We start from the raw sequence: 20,829 nt of genomic DNA on the forward strand, positions 1-20,829 counted from the left end.
TGTGTGTGTGTGTGTGTGTGTGTGTGTGTGATTCTTTTTTTTTTTTATTATATGAAATTTATTGTCAAATTAGTTTCCATACAACGCCCAGTGCTCATCCCAAAAGATGCCCTCTTCAATGCCCGTCACCTACCCTCCCCTCCCTCCCACCCCAATCAATTGTTTATTTATTTTTGAGAGAGCGAGAGAGAGACAGAGCATGGGCAGGGAAGGGAGAGAGAGAGGGAGACACAGAATCCGAAGCAGGTTCCAGGCTTTGAGCTGTCAGAACAGAGCCCAATGTGGGGCTCGAACTCACAAACTGTGAGATCATGACCTAAGCCGAAGTCAGACACTCTACCAAGTGAGCCACCCAGGCGCCCCAATGGATGACTCTCTTAACAACTTGGGCAGCTAACTAGAGGAGGGTGAGCTGGAGGGTTAGGTGGGATTAACAGAGGCTCATTTTGTCTTTGAGAGAGTGGGGGCAGGTTTAAATGGATGAAATGAACCCTAGGAAAGAAAGAAGTTGAAGGTGGCAATAAGTGAAGAGGTAATCAATTGTGTGAAGTCCATGAGAATGAGGAGGGATGCATCTAAAATCAGGCTTAAGTAGAGCTCTTTCACTGATAGGAGGTAAGGGGAAAAGATAGGTGTGTATGCAGTTAGGTTTCTAGATCTGGAAGCAGGAAGTTCTAATTTTTATTATTTTTTTTTAACATTTATTTTTAAGAGACAGAGAGAGATAGAGCATGAGCAGGGTGCATCAGAGAGCAAGGGAGACAGAATCCTAAGTAGGCTCCAGGCTCTGAGCTATCAGCACAGAGCTCAATGAGGGGCTTAAACTCATGAACTGTGAGATCATGACCTGAACCGAAGTTGGCCACCCAGGCACCCCTGGAAGCAGGAAGTTTTTATCCAAAGTTTTCTTCTTTTGGGGTTGGGGAAGGGAGAAGTACATGGCATGGTCATATGCTAAGAGAGAAGGGTGAAGACATAAGGGTTGGTGAAACAGAATCTATAATAGTCAGCCCTGTGAAGAATGGGAGAGAGATCCAACTAGAGAACCAAAGTATATGATGATATCAGTTGGAAGTGTTGACTTTTTTCCCCCTATAGTATCTAACATTGTGAATATGTAGGAAGAAATTTTGTGGACTGACACTGGGGATATTGGAATGCTGATTCCAGGATCCAGCAGGAACTGGGATGTGACTTGGGAACAGGCAGTTGAAGAGGACTGGGAATGAAGAGCTTAAGGTACAGAGAAGCTAGGATACTGGATGTATAGACAGTACCTCCAGATGATGGTGGGTTGGGAGGTGGAGTCTGTGAGCCAGGTGCCAACATCTTTTATAAACCAGGGTTGGGCACTGGGCAGCTAACTACTTGGTTGGAAATTGGTTTTAAGAATGTTATGGGGCGCCTGGGTGGCTCAGTCGGTGAAGCGTCCGACTTCGGCTCAGGTCACGATCTCGCGGTCCGTGAGTTCGAGCCCCGCATCGGGCTCTGGGCTGATGGCTCAGAGCCTGGAGCCTGCTTCCGATTCTGTGTCTCCCTCTCTCTCTCTGCCCCTCCCCCGTTCGTGCTCTGTCTCTCTCTGTCTCAAAAATAAATAAACGTTAAAAAAAAAAAATTAAAAAAAAAAAAAAAAGAATGTTAGCTTTAGGGGTGCCTAGGTGGCTCAGTCAGTTAAGCATCTGACTTCAGTTCAGGTCATGATCTCATGGCCTGTGGGTTTGAGCCCCACATGGGGCTCTGTGCTGACAGCTCAGAGCCTGGAGCCTGCTTCAGATTCTGTGTCTCCCCCTCTCTCTGCCCCTCTCCAACTTGAGCCTCTTTCTCTCTCTGTCAAAAATAAATAAAACATTAAAAAATTTTTGAAAAAAAAGAATGTTAACTTTAAGGGGGTACCTGGGTGGCTCAGTCAGTTAAGCGTCTGACCTCACCATTTGTGAGTTTGAGTCCCACATCAGGCTCTATGCTGTCAGCAGAGCTTCAGATCCTTTGTCCTTCTCTCTCTGCTCCTCCTCTCTCTGCCCTCTCTCTCTCCCCCTCTCAAAAAAACCAAACCAAAACAAACAAACAAAAAAAAAACCTTAAAAAAATAATGTTAACTTTAGGTACTTGATTCCTGCTGCCTGTCACTGCCCAATAAATAGTTTTTTAAAATTTTAGGTGACTGACAAGGTGGTATGAAGTTGATGAGACCAAGAATATCTATTTAGAAAGCAAAAATGCCTTCCACTATCTCTTCACTCCCCTTCCTAATCTCTACCCTTTCCTTAAGATCTCCTTGCCTCCATATGGACAGAATAAGCTACTTTACGTATCAGAGACAGAAAGGTTTCTCTGTTTCTTTTATAATCAGGCATGTGTTGAGGCGTCAAATTTGTATCAATTCCCTGAGCATGATAAAACTTCCTTGCCTGGAAGCTGCCAGATCTGCTCTCATTCACTGAGACCACCACAGACACCATTTTAAAAGCAGGGAGGAACAAAATATTTACGGTCACTAATATTTCCTGTTGTCATCCCAATCACCTTGAATTGAAAGTGGCTTGCATTTTGATCACACTGATACCCTAGTATTCCAAGTTATAGAATTTAGGGTCTCCTTAGAATTAAAAGAATAATGCTCCCACATCAAAAAGTTTTTTTTTTTTTTAATTTTTTTTTTCAACGTTTATTTATTTTTGGGACAGAGAGAGACAGAGCATGAACGGGGGAGGGGCAGAGAGAGAGGGAGACACAGAATCGGAAACAGGCTCCAGGCTCCGAGCCATCAGCCCAGAGCCTGACGCGGGGCTCGAACTCACGGACCGCGAGATCGTGACCTGGCTGAAGTCGGACGCTTAACCGACTGCGCCACCCAGGCGCCCCCCTCAAAAAGTTTTTAAATGACATTACAACAGAAGTATTTCCTATAGTCTAAAAATTCCTTATGCTGCTTCTCCATTGATCATTCCAGCAGTTACAATCCATTTTGGTCAAACTTAAAAATGTTTAACCCCTTTAATTTCTTTTTTTACCTTCCAATTCTTTCCATGTTTTCTTTCTTTTTCTTTTTTCCTATCTGCCTCCCTTCCATAATTAGAATGTGAGTTGAGGTATCACATGCTTTGCTTTAGAGCTGAGTCTGCAACGATGTGATGGTTTCTATTTTCACCTTTTTCTTTCACCCACACAAGGACTGCCAAGGATGTGGCCTTTCTGCATGCCCTGGCTGCTTCTCCCTGCCCGATGCTTTTCCTGGCCGACTAGCTGCTGAAATGCTTCCTTTAGGGAAAGGCAAATAGAACCAGAAAACAGAGCACTTGGACACTGTTTTCCCCTCTGTCTATCCCTCCCCTCTCTCCCTCCAGCCCTTCATTCAAACATTAGTTGGGCAGCTACTTGCACCTGGCTGGAGAGAGGCACAAGTGAGGCACAGGCCTGCAGAAATGAAAAAGCAGTTCTTGTCCCCAAGGCACTGCCCTCTGTGACCTTAGGCAAATGAAGCTCTTCTTGACTCATATGGTGAAACATGAGGAAACTGAACAAGATGATTTCTTGAGAATCCTTTCTGTTTTCATAGCTCTGATGTTTGAGTTGTTTTAGTGGATAATAGTTGTTTTAGTAGTGCTTACTACTCTGCTGTGGACAATTTCTCTTTATACCTTAAATGTGCTTGCTCTCATACAATCAGTTGTTATATGTTCCAAGAATATGAAGGTATTTAAATAGTAAAGTACATAAATGCTGGTGCCATCATGATATGGAATACTACATATTCATTAACAATGATGTTTACAAAAGCTTTTAATGATACAGAAAAATGTGCATACTAAAATGTAAGGTGAAAAAACAGACAGAGGTAGAGAAGAAAGCCTGAAACACTAGGTATTAATTCATTTGTTAACACCCAGATTGTAATACTAGTTATCCTTGAATAGTGGGATTATAAATGTTTAAAATTTCCTACTTTGATTCTTCTATTTTTAAAAAATAAAGAATGCAACTATTTTTTATAATAAAATGAACAAAGTTATTTTTAAATATATAGAAGTGATTGCTTTTGCAGCATAAAATTAAGTATGTATTCCAAAGCCAGATATGAATAATTTTAAAAATATGCTTTGCTTTGAATTTTCCACATTTGTCCATAACATTGGTTTTTCCAGATTCCAAGCTTATGTAATTGGTCAAATTCTGGTACCTTGCTGAGGTGTTATAGTCTTGAAATTCTCACTTTAAAAATCTGAGGACACTGAGAAGGGAAACGGAAGGACCTATACAATTTCATCTCAAAAATGCAAGGTTTTATTTAGGGTCTTACATTTATTAAGAAAGGTGAAAATACAGGTCACCAAGAGGTTATTTTAGGAAAAGCCTCTGCAGAGAGCACAATTGCTGACCATGGGTGATTTCACCACTTGAAACAGGTGCTATGATGTGTTTGCTCAAGCATGATTTCAGATATCAGATCACAAACTCAGGAAGGCCACAAAGGCCAACTGGTACAAATAAAAGACATATAAGAGAAGGCATTCCCTCCATGGTAAGGAAGTGAAAAATCCATGAAAAAAAAAATCTGGTGACTGCTTGCTATGACTATAGCCCATCCATTTCCCACAATAGGAGCAGAAAGTAGTGCAGAAACGGCGAGTAGCTGAGGGGGCCTAGAACTCACTCTGGTTTCTGGCAGAGGTGTAAGAGAAGGCGTTTGACCTTCTCTGGCTAATCACCTATAAGTCAATATTTCCAACAGGTCATTTTGTAACTTGTCATTCAGAATTTTAGAGGCTGAAAAAAATATCACACTGTTGACCAGGCACTTGGGCCTCCAGAAGGCATGGAAAGTCACATGTAGAGCGTCAGTCACATGTAAAGAGGGGAAAATCTATTGTCATTCAGCTCGTTTAGCCCATGGAACTAACACTGAAAGATTTCTTATAGAGTGTGTTACTCAAAGAGTGGTCCTCCCACCAACAGCACTGGCATCCCCTGGGAGCACATTAGAAATGTTGAATCTGAAATAAGTCCGTCAGAGAAAGACAAATACCATACAGTCATACTTACATGTGGTATCTAAAAAACAAAACAAATAAGCAAACAAAAAACAACAACAAAAAGAAGCTCATAGATACTGAGAGGAAATTGGTGGTTGCTGGATGGGGTAGTGGGGAACAGGTGAAGGTTGTCAAAAGGTACAAACTTCCAGCTGTAAAATAGATAAATCCCAGGCATGTAATGTACAGCATGGTGACTATAGTTAATAATACTATATTGCATGTTTTAAAGTTGCTAAGAGAGTAAATTTTAAAAGTCCTCCTCCCAAGGAAAGAAAAAGAACAAATTTCTGCAAGGATGTATGGTAACAGATGTTAACTAGACTTACTGTGGTGATCATTTCACAAGATATACAATTATCGAATCATTATGTTGTACACCTGAAACTAATACAAAGTTATATGTCAACTATACCTCAGTTGAAAAAAAAGAAATGAGCCCATCCAGAACCACTAAGAGGAATCTGCATTTTAATAAGATCCCCAGGTGATCTATATGAATACTAAAGTTTAAAGAGCACTGTATCATAGGCGTGAAACATAATAAACTACATTTTAATTTCCTGAATTTTTCTTCTTCTTACTTTTTTTCAACTATATTGAAAATCAAATTTTATTACTATGGCTAAAGATTCATCCTCCAGGTAAAATCTGCATGTGTATGTGTGTATGTATGTATGTGTTTCTCTCAGCTAAGGTACTCAGAAGCTTATAAAGATGACATTTATAATTTCCTTTTCAAACCTAGCTTACAAAGGCAAGCATTTTTTAGCTGCCCCAGTTTTCCGAATTATTTATTGCATCTTCTAATTCTAGGCAAATTTCATATTTGGAAGGGATACTATTTACCACAAACTTCTAAAATCTTTCCTTCCTATCTTTTTTTCCATTTTCTGAGAAAAATATTTTTTCTTCCCTACTCATTCTCTTAAAGTCATTAGAAGAAATTCTAACTTTGTAGTTGTTTAAGGAGGTGTTATCTTTGTTGACATGGGGGAATGGTGATCTGGTTTCCAGTTTGAAAATGTGCTGGAAGTGTGCTAAATATCTAAGAAGCCACCCATCCATGCCACAGAAGGGGCTCAGGTGGCATAGACCCCAGTGCCCCATGCAGGGTTATCCTTTGAGAAAATTTCTCTTCATAAATGAACGACCAGTTTCTAGTCCACCAATTACATCATGGACTTAACAGTATCAGGCAAACATGCACATCAATTTACCCTTGACCTAGGAGGGAAAAGGGTCAGAGTACTTTCGAGGTAAAACTTGCAGATAAATTTAAAATAATGTTTAAAGTGCTCTTATCATTTGTATTACTGTAAAAAAAAAGGATGGAATTGTTCTATAAACATTTGGATTAAGCAAAAGCAAGAGGCAGAGGGAATCTAAGTGTGGATCTTCATAGGGTGTTCTTTGAAAGTTCAATCTCACCTGATTGTCGAATCCGTTGAAGAGTTTGCTGGACCAGAACTTCCGATCTTGGGACAATGATGATGAAGTCCACTTTGCTGAAGTGGCCGAGGTCCAGGCTCTGGCTGCCGCTGTCTGCTATAGCACACACCTGGGATAAGAGTTTTCTGGCAACCGTTAGCTGTGGTTGATAAATTTGGAAGGTTTCAATATCTAAATCTAAAATAAAAAAGTCATAAGAACAAGATTAATTCACTTCTGTTGATGGCCACTATGAATCCATACAGGGGACACACAACACACATACATGGTGAAGTAATGCTCTCTACCAAGCATTCTCACTGTCTAGTCTCACTCTCTGTTGAGTTTTAATAGATTTGCTTATTTTCCCTGAAAACCTGGCTGAAAGGATGTGTCCAAGAGTGAATGTGGTAACTGTACAAATGTATTCTTTTAAAATCAACTGATTGTCTCACAAATCACTACTCAACACCCCTCCCCCACCCAGAAATGTAGGGACAGACTACACTCTCTCAGCGAGAGCCGGGACTCTTCTCTGGAGAGGAGAAGCAAGAGTTTCCAGTTTTCTTGCGCACTATCAGCAAGGTCAGGTGCCCAAGCCCAGACCTCGTTCAGGGAAGGAGGTGATGCTGTAACCATAATAATGCTGAGTTCCTTTGAACTTTTCTGGATGGCACCACAGTACACATTTCCTCTCCAAGTCAGTTGCAACATGATTTGAAATTCTCCTCCCTGGGGAATGCATGACACAGGTCAAGAGATACTACCTTCACCTCTCTTCCCACTTGACTTGCCAGTGTTTGTGACCTGGCAATTGTAGGTGGTTGTGGTAAACTTCAATGCTGACGCCTGTACTATCTGAAGAGACCTGACTCATGACATGGCCAGCTGGCCACTCAAGAGGTGACGTATTAGAAAAACAATGCCCAAACACTCTAAACATGCCAGTAGCTTTTTATTACAAGTTATAACCAAGCAATCTCATACGTGCATGCATGCACACACAAACAATGAACTCAAGCAGGCAACATTTAATACTTCTTTACGAGGCTGCTTTTTATTGGGAACACATGTGGAAGTCTCACTGAAACACACAAAGGCCCAATTAACCTGCACTAATTAATGTTTTCTCAAATCAAACTACAGTGCGGCCAAGGCAAAGACAGTAGTCACAGTACCCTAGCCACATGGAACCCTGAGAGTGAGTGGAGATTTATACAGGTGGCTGAGAGAACTCACTAGAAAAGCCCAAAGCTGCAAACTTACAATAACAGAATGGTTTTTGACCCGCAAAGATTACCAATCAAAATAAATCTGTCTTTTGACAGGCTATTATTTCTTTCATGTCATAGGTTAAATAGATGGGGACTAGCACAGATGATAGCATAACTTTGTAGAATTTAACCTAGTAAATTTTGAAGTTTGAGGAAATCTAAAAATCTCTTTAAGCAATGTTTCTTAAGCAGGGAATTGAGGATATGAACATGGAAATCTGTTAAGTACTTTAAGAGCTTTTAAATTCTAACTTTGTTAATAATTCAAAAACTATGAACATATTTTAGATCATCTGGGTGATCATTTTCTTACCAAATAACACGCAGAAGTAAGTAACTTTTATTGTGTGTGTTTGAATTTGTTTGTGTGACTGAGCCGATGCCAAGCCATGCTGCTTTTATTGCTGAGGCAATCCTAATATATAAATTATACATTCCTATCAAGTGAAGGCCAGAAGGCTGTCAGCAGCAGCTCTATGGTTCTGTTTCATGTCTACCCTTTGTCCTATCTTTTTTATCTCGGTTCTCTCCGATGTTGTCCTTGTCAAATAGGGAATTAGGAAAGGAATCTGAACATAAAGGAATCCAATTGAATGATGGAGCTCCTCAGTCCTGGTCCCACCATCCTCTCTTATGTCCCGGAGGCTTGCAGGGAAGATGGTGTGTTGGTATTGCTGAGCTATCTGCCAGGAACGCCTTGCAATCACTGAAATTATGTGTGTTTTACGTGTCAGAGAGTAAATGAAGGGGGTGGAGAGCCAGGAGTCCTGCACGGACTGCATTCCACACTCAAGCAGTTCTTTGTAAGCCTCAGATAACACTGAAAGCTCTCTGGGCATAGCTGGTGGAGCTAAGGAAAGTACCCCATGGACCCCAGAATTTTTCGAGGGAAAAAAAGAGAGAGTCTGCTTATAGTAAAGTCTTTGATTTTAATTCTAGAAGACATTTACTAAGGACAAGGTGCTTGATCCAGGCCCCATAGTAAGACGTTTTTAATTTGGACCCTATTTATCATGTAGACAATGAGGAAAAGCCTGTCATAGTCTGTGACTCTAAGACAAGACCTCAAAAATCCTCAGAATGACTTAGCTTCTATTTCCTCCTTTTGGTCTGAGGTGACGTTACCCAGGTTTTGTGTGGGAATCATAGTGGCAGCCTCCTGAGCTGACACACATTCGTGAAGGTCTCCGTTGAAGGGCGTAACCACACTCTCTCCTCTTCTTTGTTGCATTTTGTCTAGAAGCTTGTCCAGGTCATCGCCTATTACACAATAAAGCGGAGATAAGAAGATTACAAGGAATGATACATTTCTATCAGTCTCCAAATTGGGCACCTAAGCTGGGTTCTCATCAAGATTTGTCAGTCAGCCAGCTTTTCCTGTCTGCGTTTACTCAGCCAGCTTTTTATGTCTGAGTTTACACTTGGCCATGCCTGTAGAGTATCTCTATAGCCAGAGCTACTCTCATTTGCATTGTGCTTACAATTTGTATGCTTTCACATGGCATATCTCTCTTGACCTCCATAATACTCAAAGCGGGCAGGATGGGATCATTCTATCTCCATTTGACATATTAGAAAACAGATCTGGGGAGGCAGAATCTCTCCGAAGGTCACATCACTAAATAGTGGCTGAGCGGAGGCCCTCCATATTAGTGCCTGCATGCCTTCCTCTGGACCCCTTGTTGTGTCAGTAACAAAATACTGAGGATAAACCATTCCGAATGAGGGAAGGTCGGCTGGCAAGTTCAAGCTCCACACTCATCTCCTTGACAGGCTAAGATTTAAATTCAGAAAATCACATAGTTAGGGGCTGTCAGTGTTGCTGAATCCTACAACCACTCACCTAATGATGTGGTTTTGAAATGCGATGCCAGGAAACTGACCTTTCCTGTGATGAGCTCATAACTAATTTCTTTCAAAAACTCACTTGTGGTGAGCATACTCTCTGCCAGAGCTCTGGACTGATGCTGACCTGCAGGACAGAGGGAGAGGAGGTGATGCATCCGTGAACAAATACTCACTAAAATATGATTTATAATAGCAAAAATTGGAAACAACTGAAGTAAGTAACTACAGAGACTTGGTTAAGGAAATTAGGGCACATAGAAAGATGGACAATTACTCAGCATTTAAAATGACAATTTTAAACAGAAAATGTTTATAATAAAATGTTAGATGATCAAGGGCAAAAATGATATACCTTATGTTTGTAACATAAGTGAAAACATACTGTACATGTGTTTAAAGACTAGGGGAGAATGTGAAAAACCTTTAAGAACGGTGTTTGCATGGCTATTATGAATATCTGTATTAAAAATGTAAGTTTAAGACGTTTAATTGTTTTCTCAAATGAAAATTAAAAAAAATAATGTATTATACTTTCTGAAAGAGATTTATGTCATATGTCATAGAGAGATGGGCAGGCAGGTTTTGCCAAAGTGAGGGCGCTTGGCTTCTTTAGTAGGAACAGGTGAGAGCCTTTCACTAGAGAGAAAAAAAGCAAATTTAATTCAGATGGCTGGCTACTCACGATGGTGCCTGACAGAAAATTGCACAAAGAACAAAAACACATTTTGTAATGTACCAACCTCCTGAACCTTTTCTTTAGAGTCAATGTTACAACATAAGTATCCTCTTTAGTGAGGAGGTGAATATATGAGCTAAGTTCCTGCCAAATTTGATTAACTGGCTTAGGCCACCTGTGGCAATGGCTTTATCACATGCTAGAGTGGTAACATTTCCAAAACCTTTTAAGAACAGAAGTTACTTGAGACAAGGGTATCTATTACTAGGGTATGCTTTGAAATAATGTTCTCACAACCAGCTGACAGGGACACCAGTCAAACTAAGGGCTACAAAAATCTGATCTGAGGAGAAAAACAAAAGTTAAAATTAGGAGGAAGAACTCAAGTTGGAGCAATTAGAGATTAATTACATGGATGCTTGAACACCCAATAAATGGACAGATGATTGAATGAATAGATTAAAAAAAAACCCTAAAAAAACATGACTCACCTAGTACTACCACACAAAATTCATTTCCTCTGATTTTCGATGCACAAATTGCCACGACATAATCTGGTAGTCTTTGATAGTGTCTCATTTCACTGAGAGTCCTCAACGTCTCTGAAATGCCCTCTGCCAAAGAGTTCTGGGTCACAATCACATGAACCAAGTCTTGAGATACGCTGGCAATTAGTCTAGCCAGCCAGGGGAGCTGTCCTGGAGACACAGGTGCACACTGAGCACCCATCTGCAGGGCTCTCTCTCTCAGAGTAAATTCTTGCATAGCTTTCAGCATGATTTGCTCAAATTCTTCCCTGAGAGGTATCTGATCAGGACCTAAATTGAAGAGAATTACAGCTAGAATTTTAAAAATATCACGGCTAGAAAGGAGAGAAACACACACATATGTCCATGTACGGTCCTTCCACCATACTCCAACTGGGCAAATGGGCTCTTTTTCCTGTTGGGGCCGCAAGTATGGACCCCAACTAACCATTTTCCATTGTGAAATTACCTTCTCTCTGCTTCAATATTAAAAAAAAAATGCAGGCTTCTGTTTTCCTTTATGCTATTCATGATATTTTTAAAAGAGGATATACTGAGAGAGAGAGAGAGAGAGAGAGAGAGAGTATCAATTCCTTAGGGGGTTGTCCTTGAAGGTGGTATATTCGTTGACCTGTTAAACGTGGTGTTACAGACATGGTTAATGACTCAGGAGGGAAGAAGCTAAACTTTAGGTTTCACCCATTTCTCAATTTATTTATAGCTACTTTGAAAAACAGTTTAATGTATTGCATCTGTATCTATTCTAAGGCATACTGTCCTTAGGAAAATTAAGTTTAAGTGTTTTTTATTTTAGCTTATATTTAAGCAGCCACACACTTCCCCTAAATAGAGAATGTCACTGTCATATAGCTGTTCCCCCAGCATTCTGGATTGTTAAGAATGGTGTTTGGCCCTTTCCTCCAGCTGTGGTTATGATAGGCTAAATTTGTGTGGGTGACTGGCAGTCCCTGGAATGAGGGGTGTTTTGTTTCTCTGCTTCTCTTTAAAACTCAGCCAGTCTGTAGGACAAAGCAAGCAAGTCAATATTTGGCATCCAAGTGACTCAGATGAATTCCTATGCTCACTACCTCTCTTCAGTGATTTCTTTTGCTGTGCAGACCTGAGATTTGAAAGTCAGGCTCCAGTAGACAGATACAGATCCCTCAGTGTCTGTGACCCGAGATCAAGCAATAGCCTCAGAATCCAGTATTAAAATCCCCTTGGGAAAGAATACAGGTTTAAGGGACTGCACTTCTGTATGAGAAGAGGCACCTTGAATGAGTCAGAAATCTCTCCTTCCACTAATAGGGATTTAAGTTGCCTCCCAGGCCACCACCCATGTTCTCTGGGAAAGTAAGAAAATGAAGGTTTAGTAATATTTTAAGGATATGGAAAATTAAATCCTCACAGAGTTTTTTTAATGCTGTCTATGGAAAGAGGGCAAGAACACTGCAATGCATACATTATGTTAATGTTTCTTATGCCCTCCCCAATTGCTTGCTATAGGGAGGTGGATGCCATCTTATCACCTGGGAACCACCAAAGCTTCTATCTTCATTTTGCTTTATCAAATTAGCATCATGATTAGTGGTCATTAGGTACATCTACTATGTAGATGTGGTGAGCTCAAAGCGTATAGATTTGTATCAACTATACAAATGCACAGTACAAGTGAGATGAAGGGAAGGTGGCTGTCTATTTAAAGCCTTCTTCCATCAGAATAAATGACAGCCCAAAAGCAAGTGGTTCTGTCTGCCATTCCCTACTGCCTCTCACAGACAGACCACCTGAAGGCTCAGAGGCCTGGTTCATAGGTGTGTCCATAAGATCCACTCCAAACCGTGATTGAGTAACATGTTCTATGAAGCAGTATAATTAATTTCAAATATAAAGGCATTCTGGGAAAATAAAATTATCAAACATGTTCATAGCATTCTCTACTGCCTTAAAATTCACTTTTACAGAGTTTCGAAGGAACTACTGTTAGGAATTGAGAAGTGGAGAAAAATGTACCAAAGTTTAAATGAGGTAAAAGAGCAAAATGCCTTGCTTCCAATCACCTCCCATCATTTCCTCATCCTCAGCCTTTATGGCCAAATTGCAGGAGCCTTTTCTCCACTTCCCACAAGCTTGATAATAGTAATTTTTTCCCATCAACTGCTGGTCTCCAGCAACTCAGCCTAAGCATCAGTTCTGATGGCTTTTTTTTTTTTTTGATGGCTTTTCAGATAGAGCTACCTTAAGAAAAGACAAGGTTCCAACAGACTCAGAGCCTTCCAATAATCACTGGATTTGCTGATTTCATTATCTACTTCAAAAGGTTTTCAGACTGTGAAATAACAGATGGATTTTTTTTTGAAGCGACTCTAGTGGAAAGACCTGTTCATTTTGAAGAATCTTGCTTTTCTCTTCTCTGTTACACCCACGTAGCTGAGCCATCAAAGTATTAGACCTGTTCTTCTAAAAGTTTGGATTTAAAAAAAAAAAGTCTATCTATAATCTACAGTATATATGAAAATGTTCTTGCTGCCTTCTTCAAAACCTTGAAGGCAAAACAAACAAACAAAAACTCAAGGGAGTTTTTGAGAAGAAGAAGGGAGTTGTTGAGAATAGGTATCCTAACGTGCAAAATTTAGATTAAAAAAAAAAAAAGAAATAGCCAGTCATGTTGCACATTGAGAGATATATTAATTGGCTGCCAGTAAAACTCCAGAAAGAACTGATCTTGCAAGGCAGACAAGAGGTCTGATTGAATGGAGATTTTTCTTTTCCTTTTTTTTTAAGATAAGAGCTTTTATAGTAATTTGAGGGAAGCCATTTTGTCTTGACCATTTAGTTCATTTAATTAACTTGGACTTTGATAAATTGTTATTAAGATTGAAAAAAATGCTGTGCTGACTGGCTTGGCCTGCCAATAGAATTACTCTATGCAGGCTTGTTTTACTAATTCTGGATGCATTTGGAGGTCACTCTTAGATCTTAGAACATAGCTAAAAGTGTATGTAGCAATTAAAATTATGACATCAAATGAGCTGCAGACAGAGGTGGTTTTTATAATTTTATTACCCACTAATCAATATGATTAGCAAGTCCTATGTTTACCATCAAAGTGATATCTGAAGCCTTCCACGTTTCAAAAGCCCATGTCAAAGCAGGCCTTCACTGTCAGGGTACCAACACTTACAGCCACAGGTGCTAGCTGATGCTCCAAAGACTGAATCCGGTTGGCTGAAGCTTTTGTTTTGTTTTTAGCATTGGTTAGCCCAGTATTTTTATTATTTAACACTTATATATTTTCAAACATTAAAATAATTCCTAAGAATGCAGATGGAAAATTTCTTCTATGTAATATTACATCTTGAACATTTTCCTAAGTAAATCAGTGGCTTGAAGTCCTGAGTGTATAATTAGGCTGCATATTAGATGACCTGCTGCAGTTTGCAAAATAAAGGACATTGCAATGTAAATGCTGCTGAGCCAGGACAGTATTGTCAGGACACCTGCACACACCCACTGTGGGCCTCTGGAGGATATACCAAAGAGAGGAAGTGAAGGGTTCATGACCTATGTATCTCCTTTACCCTACAACCTACAGAGCCTTCCAGGGAGGTCCACAGTTACTGCCTCAATGAAGGAAAACACGATGGGACTACATCAAAGGGGTGTAGCTGCAGAAGAAAAAAAAATGGGTGTAGGGACAGTGGATAAACAAGATAAAAAGGCTAAGTGGAAAACTGTAAAATAATTGTCTAAGACAATGGCTACATTTTCAGTCCAGATGATAGGTGCATTTTTGGAAAGGTGGCTTGGACAGACTCCCCAAGGGAGGAGGGTAACCATGGCCATAGCCCTTTGAGGTTCTGCCTATATTAACTACTCTGGAGACCTTAGGACCATCATGAAACTGGACACTAGGTGGAGCAATTTATCTCTTCTAGGACACAAGCAAAGCCAGAGGGTAGGGAGGTTAGGCAAGAGAGAAGTGGGGAAAAAAACAGGCAAGTGGCAGAAAGGAGAAGGAAAGAAACGGGAGAAGAAAGGGAACAGTCATAGAGAGTGGGGCTGAAGGAAAAGAATGTTAGAAATGAAAGAGAAAGTAAGAGATGGACAAATAGACGAATATGAGAAAGTGGGGAAAGAAAGGGAAAAAAACCATGTTGTGAAAAGAATAAAAATCGTCACCATCAAATAATTATTAAAAATTGCTTACCCAGTCGCACAAGATACTGTATCGTCAGAAGAATCATGTTTTCCACACTCAGGAGCTGGCTGCCAGTCAACCCTAAATGTTCCAAATCTTTGTTTTCCAACTGTGGAATCTTGTAGCAATTCACCAGCAGAGGACTCACAACAATGTCACCAACATTTCCATAGAAATAGGGTAAAGTGCCATAGCCTGCCCCAATAGAAGCAGGTCAATAAAGTTCAACATTTCTTTTTGAGGTCCAACCAGGTATACTTGCTCAACTAGGATTAAAGATGCTTAACAAAGTTTCCTGCCCTCTTAGGTGACTACCAAACAAATCACTCAAATATCCTAGGGAATTCACTCAGATGCTTCTCACTTATATTAAATCAGATGAACAGGAAGCAAAAGACTCAGATTATATTATCTCTGTTTCCCACAGAAAGGACATGTTAATATTATATCTGCCACAGAGAATTGATGAGAATTTGCAAAACATCTCTGTATCCTTTTGTAAAACTGCAATGATAAAATATTTCCCAATAAAATTCTTGATCAAGTTTCTTTCCACATAAGACGACAGAACACAAACTACAATAACATGTTTCATTTCCTGAGGTTTTCTTAAACATTTTAAAAAGCTAAACTCATTGATCACCAGCAATATTCTTCTAGTCACTGGTACTTGCAGGTTCCTACTCTTTGTGCTATCTTAGTTATTTTTATGTTCCCTTCTTAAATGTCCATAAACAGCCTCAAATTATCTTAGAAGTAGATAGGACAAAAATATGTTGAAATGTACCCTATTTTGGTGGTGTGGTAAAGAGCGCAGTCCCTCTGTGAGACCTTCTAAAAGGCAGACACCAAATGGTCCCATGTTCCAAATATCTTTCCAAGGCTTAGCTGCATTATGCATGCCACTCAGGTGTTCAATAAGAACTTCCTGACCATATGGAATTTAAACAACTGGGGTTCTCCCAGTGCCTATAGGCCCAAGAGCAGTGGATAGGGCAGCCTGATAAAGGACAGGGCTTGAAGCAAAACCATCCATGTCAGTAGGCTCCAGTCAACCAAAAGAAGCAGATAACACCTCACATAGACATACCCTAAAGATCCAGTGGAGCTTATACACCCTATCTGTTCAGTTCCAAAGGTAAAGCAGGTAGTCTCCTTCTGATCTAGGATAGCACCCAAATGAGGTGACTCTTGATGTGAGTCTGAAAAGCACTAAGTTAGTCCTGGAATCTAGAGACCTCTAAATGTCTGCACCTCTACTTATAGACATCTTGGAAACACTCAGACTCTATAAACATACTAATTCACAGATGCTTCTCCATGGTTCAGATATGCAACTCTGGGACTTCTTTGTTCTCCTGAATGGGGCCTGTTAGCTGGTTCAGCTTGTTTTTTCATTTCTCTGTGGTTTGGCTCCCTTTTCCCCACCTTGTCCACTCTTGCCAACCCTTCAGGAACTAACTGAAACATCACCTCTGAGAAGTCTTTTCAGACTCCCTCCAGGCAAAGTTAAGCTCTCTCTCCTCTGAGTTCTTGTAGTTCTTGGTTGTGAACCTGTACTAGCTCAAGTATCACAATGTTGTACTTATTTAAATGATAGACTCCCTACCTAACAGTATTCCCTGCAGGCAAATAGACTGCCTTATTTCCAACTTCTAGTCACATGTTTAATATAGCATGAGAGAGCTGGCCAATAAAAGCTGAAAGAATTAATAAATGGATAAATGAATACATGCATGAACAAATATGGATAAATATATGAAGAATGAAATGAAGAAACAGTACTAGATGCCAGCAGACACAGGCAATTTGGAATTCTTTCCCCTTACCTATCAGAATTACTGGTCTAACTCCTGAGTTAGTCAGCAGGTTTTCAGGAACAATTACAGTTTCCCCTGCAGGAATGGGTCGAGGTTGTAAAATTCCAGTTAATGGGGTCTGTGGAACTGGGGCAGATAAAAGGGACTCTGGAAAAAAAGTTGTTTGACAAGAAGGATTAGACATGAAAGCTAAGTGAAATACAACTGAAATCAACAGTCTTAATACTTTTAATATAGAAGTTTTAGAAGTCTAATCGTCCATTGTTCTTTAATTAAAGTAATTCATGGTTTATTATATAAAATTAGAAGTGACAAAAACAAAAGGAAAAAAAATCAACCATAAATCACATTCTGGAGATAACTACTATTTAGCATTTTCATAGTTTTTCCTAGTTGTTTTTCCACATGCAATCTATTGGATTCTGTTTCATAGTTAACTCCCCCACCTCCACTCCAATTATCGTGGCTTATCTGTTCATTATAGAGAATTGGAAAATTCCAAAAACAGTGAAGAAGGTCAAACTCATCACTAATCAGTACTATCTAGAGTCAAACACAGTAACATATGGGCATAATTCTTTGTATATATAGAATCTCTATGTAATCTTTAAAACTAAACAAATTTTTGAAGAATCCCATCCATGTCTTAGAATTGGCATGTTTACATTTGTCTGTGCTTAATACAGCAAGGTAGACTAGTGTTTGAACATTTAACAGTAGGTACCCAATGGCTATGGCTTGGTTATTATAAAGGAGAACAAGTTGGGTTTTTTGGGGGGGTGGGGGTGGTTTCTAGACCAGAAATAATAGGTGCAGGTCACATAAGGAACCAGAGCTCAGGAGAACATATCTAATAGCACAACCGGCAAAACAAGTCCATTTGTGACCTGTGCTGGTGGGCTACTAGCATCATGCCGCATGTAAAGAATGGCTTATTGATACTGTGGGCCAAAACAAAGCCAGATGCTAACTTAAGATCCATTGTGATGACACATGTACTTTTAGGGAAGACAGATGTGATGGGGACAAAATATCAGCTACTATTAATTTCCTTACATAATACAGGACATAATGATTAAGGAAATTTATCTCCAATGGTTCAGGGAAAGAATAGAAGACACCTCTGCTAATTAAAAAAACAAACAAACAAAAAAACTTAAAACCCATCTTACCACTTCTTGAAAGAGGGCGAACTGTAGGAACAGGTACAACTAAGCCAGGTTGGGGGACAGGTGACCCAGGATACCATCCCCGGTGTCGTTTCTTTGGTGGCCCAGAAATAAACATGGTAGCTGAAGGCAAAAAGAAAGATGAGCCTTGTCCTTACTAGTGGAAGAAATAAGAGAATTCAGAGTAACATGGGGCCTTTAATTTGATTATACTCAGAAAGTCTAAGCCACTCTTCTAGAGGTAAAGATAAAATTAGAAAAAGTCACCCTAACAATACCACCTCACATTTGTATGCTGTTTTACAATTTACAGTTTTACCCAGATTATTTCATTTAATTCTGCCAACAACCCTGTGAAGTTGTAGGATAAGTATATTTTTATACCAATTTTGTAGGTGGTTAAAGGAAGGCTCAGATTTGCCCAGAGTCACACTATAGAGAAGAACCTTGAACTCTGTATCTTGGTCAGCAAGGCTCATGGTTTTTCAAGACATTTCCTTTTACATCTGTTTCAACACTATTTTCTAGTGAGGCTCATCCTTGTAAATCACCAAGATATTTAATCATCATTGTTCACACCAATCATAAACCTTCAAAACTTTGGACGAGAAGCTAAGGAAAAACTGGGAGTGTACTGTCAGATAATTCATCACTCCAAACTCCATAGCACTTCTTCCATAATTTAGGTACATTCTTTCAAAACTCTAAGATGGGTATTGTACCTTGGTCTCCTGATGCATAGCTAGGTCTTGGTGATAATGAGTAATTTCCTGGGCGGGCTGGAGTAGAGCTGGAGGCACTGCTCTTCCCTCCATGGCTACTGTTTCCATTAGCAGCATCTGTACCACATGAGAGGAAGACTCAGAACAGAGGCTGAGCAGAACACTGCATTCTGTGACACTGAATTTTTCCACATGCAATCTTGATAAACCGCACACTGCAGGATTCAAAGACATCTCACGGACTGGACAGTACAGTTGTGTAAAACTGACTACAACCATAAGACTGGTACCTTCTTCAAAACGAAATGTCACCTAAAAATAATTTTCTGGGATCCTAAGAGATCTTTTACAATCATTTTCGGTGAAGCCTTTGGGGATGGTGGGTGGAAGAAAGAGAAAGTTGTTTTGTTTTGTTTTGTTTTTATTTTATATCTTGGGAATTTTCAAACATATACAAAAGTGGAGAAAATAGTATAATAAATTACATACCTATCACCCAGCTTCAACAGTTATCAACACATAGCCAATCTTGCTTTATCTATACTCCCTCTCCCTTCCCCCTCACCCAACATACACATATACTTGCTCTAGATTATTTTGAAGCAAACTTATTTATATCATTTCATCCATAAATGTTTCTAAATGAGTTTCTAAAAGAAAAGAACTCTTAAGAACATAACTGTAATAAGGGCACCTGGGTAGTTCAGTTGGTTAAGCGTCCAACTTGGGCTCAGGTCATAATCTCACAGTTCTCAAGTTCAAGCCCCATGTTGGGCTCTGTGCTGACAACTCAGAGCCTAGAGCCTGCTTCAGATTCTGTGTCTCCCTCTCTCTCTGCCTCTCCCCAACTCGTACTCTGTCTCTCCCTCTCTCACAAATAAACATTAAAAAAATTTAAGAACATAACTGTAATGTCATTATTATACTTAAAATTATCCATGGTTAATAATTTCTTAATATCAAATATCCCATTAATATTCAAATTTCCCCCCAGTTATCTCAGAAATAGTTTTTTTTTACAGTGGACTTCTTCGAAAAGGAAGGTTCAAAAAGGATCTACACATTGTTTAGTTTTTATGTCCCTTAAACCTTTTTTTAAGTTCACAATTATTTATTCATATAATAAAAATACAGTGTTCACATTTCATGGATTGTCTCACAAATTTTAAGAATAATTTGAAAAAAAAAAGAATAATCTGTTTGAATCAGGGTAAGGTCATACACTGCAAGTAGACTTAAGATTATGTAATTTTTGCTGAGTTTCCCAGACTCTTTAGGGTGTCAGTTATATCCCTCCCCCCACCCCCACCTCTCCTTAAACCTCCTTTAATCTATAGGATTCCCCTTCTTCTTTTTCTTTCTTCCAGTTAATTTGCTGAAAATCTGGCAGAATTTCTCATTTTCTGAATTTTGCTGATTGACTAGCTATGGCATCATTTAATGTCCCCTCTTTCCTATATACTAATTGTTAGATACAGAGGTTGGCTCAGATTCAGGATTGAATTTTGGGGCAAGCATATCTCATAAATAGTGTTATATTGTTCCATCAGCAGGCACATAATAACCGGCTTTCTCTCTTCTTGTCATGTTAAGAAAGAGCAGGGGGTTCAAGAGCTGTTATCTTAATCCTCAAATTATAAAGCTGTCCATCAAGGGGTGCCTGGGTGGCTCAGTTGGTTAAACATCTGACTTTGGCTTAGCTCACAGCTCGTGGGTTCAAGTCCCGCATCGGGCTCTGTGCTGACAGCTCAGAGCCTGGAGCCTGCTTCAGGTCCTGAGTCTCCCTCTCTCTGCCCCTCCCCTGCTCGTGCTCTGTCTCTCTCTGTCTCTCCAAAATGAATAAACATTAAAAAAATTTTTTTAAGTTGTCCATCAGTCCATCTGATGGTTTTAGCAACTATGCTGGTTACTGCCAAGATCTATAATTTCACTAATTTTTAAAATATTGTAATAACTTGGATTCAGTTTGTTCAAGTCTATAATCTAACCAGAAGGTAGATTCTACAAGAACTGTTGGAACAGAATAAGAAACTTGTCAAGTTTCCAAGAATGATAAGCTCTCTTCTCATTCTTCCTCTGCCTCTCTGACCATTTATTTTCCTTAAACACTGGAATTTTCGAAAATATTATC

At 39.6% G+C, this 20,829-nt stretch overlaps 1 protein-coding gene across 1 annotated transcript in view; it reads right to left on the minus strand.

The window, feature by feature from the left end:
- GREB1L (GREB1 like retinoic acid receptor coactivator) overlaps nucleotides 1-20,829 on the minus strand; it is a 143,018-nt gene that overhangs the window by 69,025 nt on the left and 53,164 nt on the right. Inside the window, exons 6-13 of the mRNA XM_047087027.1 lie at nucleotides 18,699-18,815; nucleotides 17,980-18,099; nucleotides 16,817-16,954; nucleotides 14,997-15,182; nucleotides 10,751-11,077; nucleotides 9,579-9,707; nucleotides 8,861-8,995; nucleotides 6,462-6,659 (exon numbers count right to left, since the gene is read on the minus strand). Of these exons, the coding sequence (XP_046942983.1) occupies nucleotides 6,462-6,659; nucleotides 8,861-8,995; nucleotides 9,579-9,707; nucleotides 10,751-11,077; nucleotides 14,997-15,182; nucleotides 16,817-16,954; nucleotides 17,980-18,099; nucleotides 18,699-18,815 (1,350 nt within the window). The remainder of the gene's footprint in view (nucleotides 1-6,461; nucleotides 6,660-8,860; nucleotides 8,996-9,578; nucleotides 9,708-10,750; nucleotides 11,078-14,996; nucleotides 15,183-16,816; nucleotides 16,955-17,979; nucleotides 18,100-18,698; nucleotides 18,816-20,829) is intronic.

Source organism: Lynx rufus, unplaced genomic scaffold (assembly GCF_022079265.1).
Source record: "Lynx rufus isolate CCGP_SWC_20201006 ecotype Redwood Valley unplaced genomic scaffold, mLynRuf1.p SCAF_22, whole genome shotgun sequence".
NCBI classification, from domain to species: domain Eukaryota; kingdom Metazoa; phylum Chordata; class Mammalia; order Carnivora; family Felidae; genus Lynx; species Lynx rufus.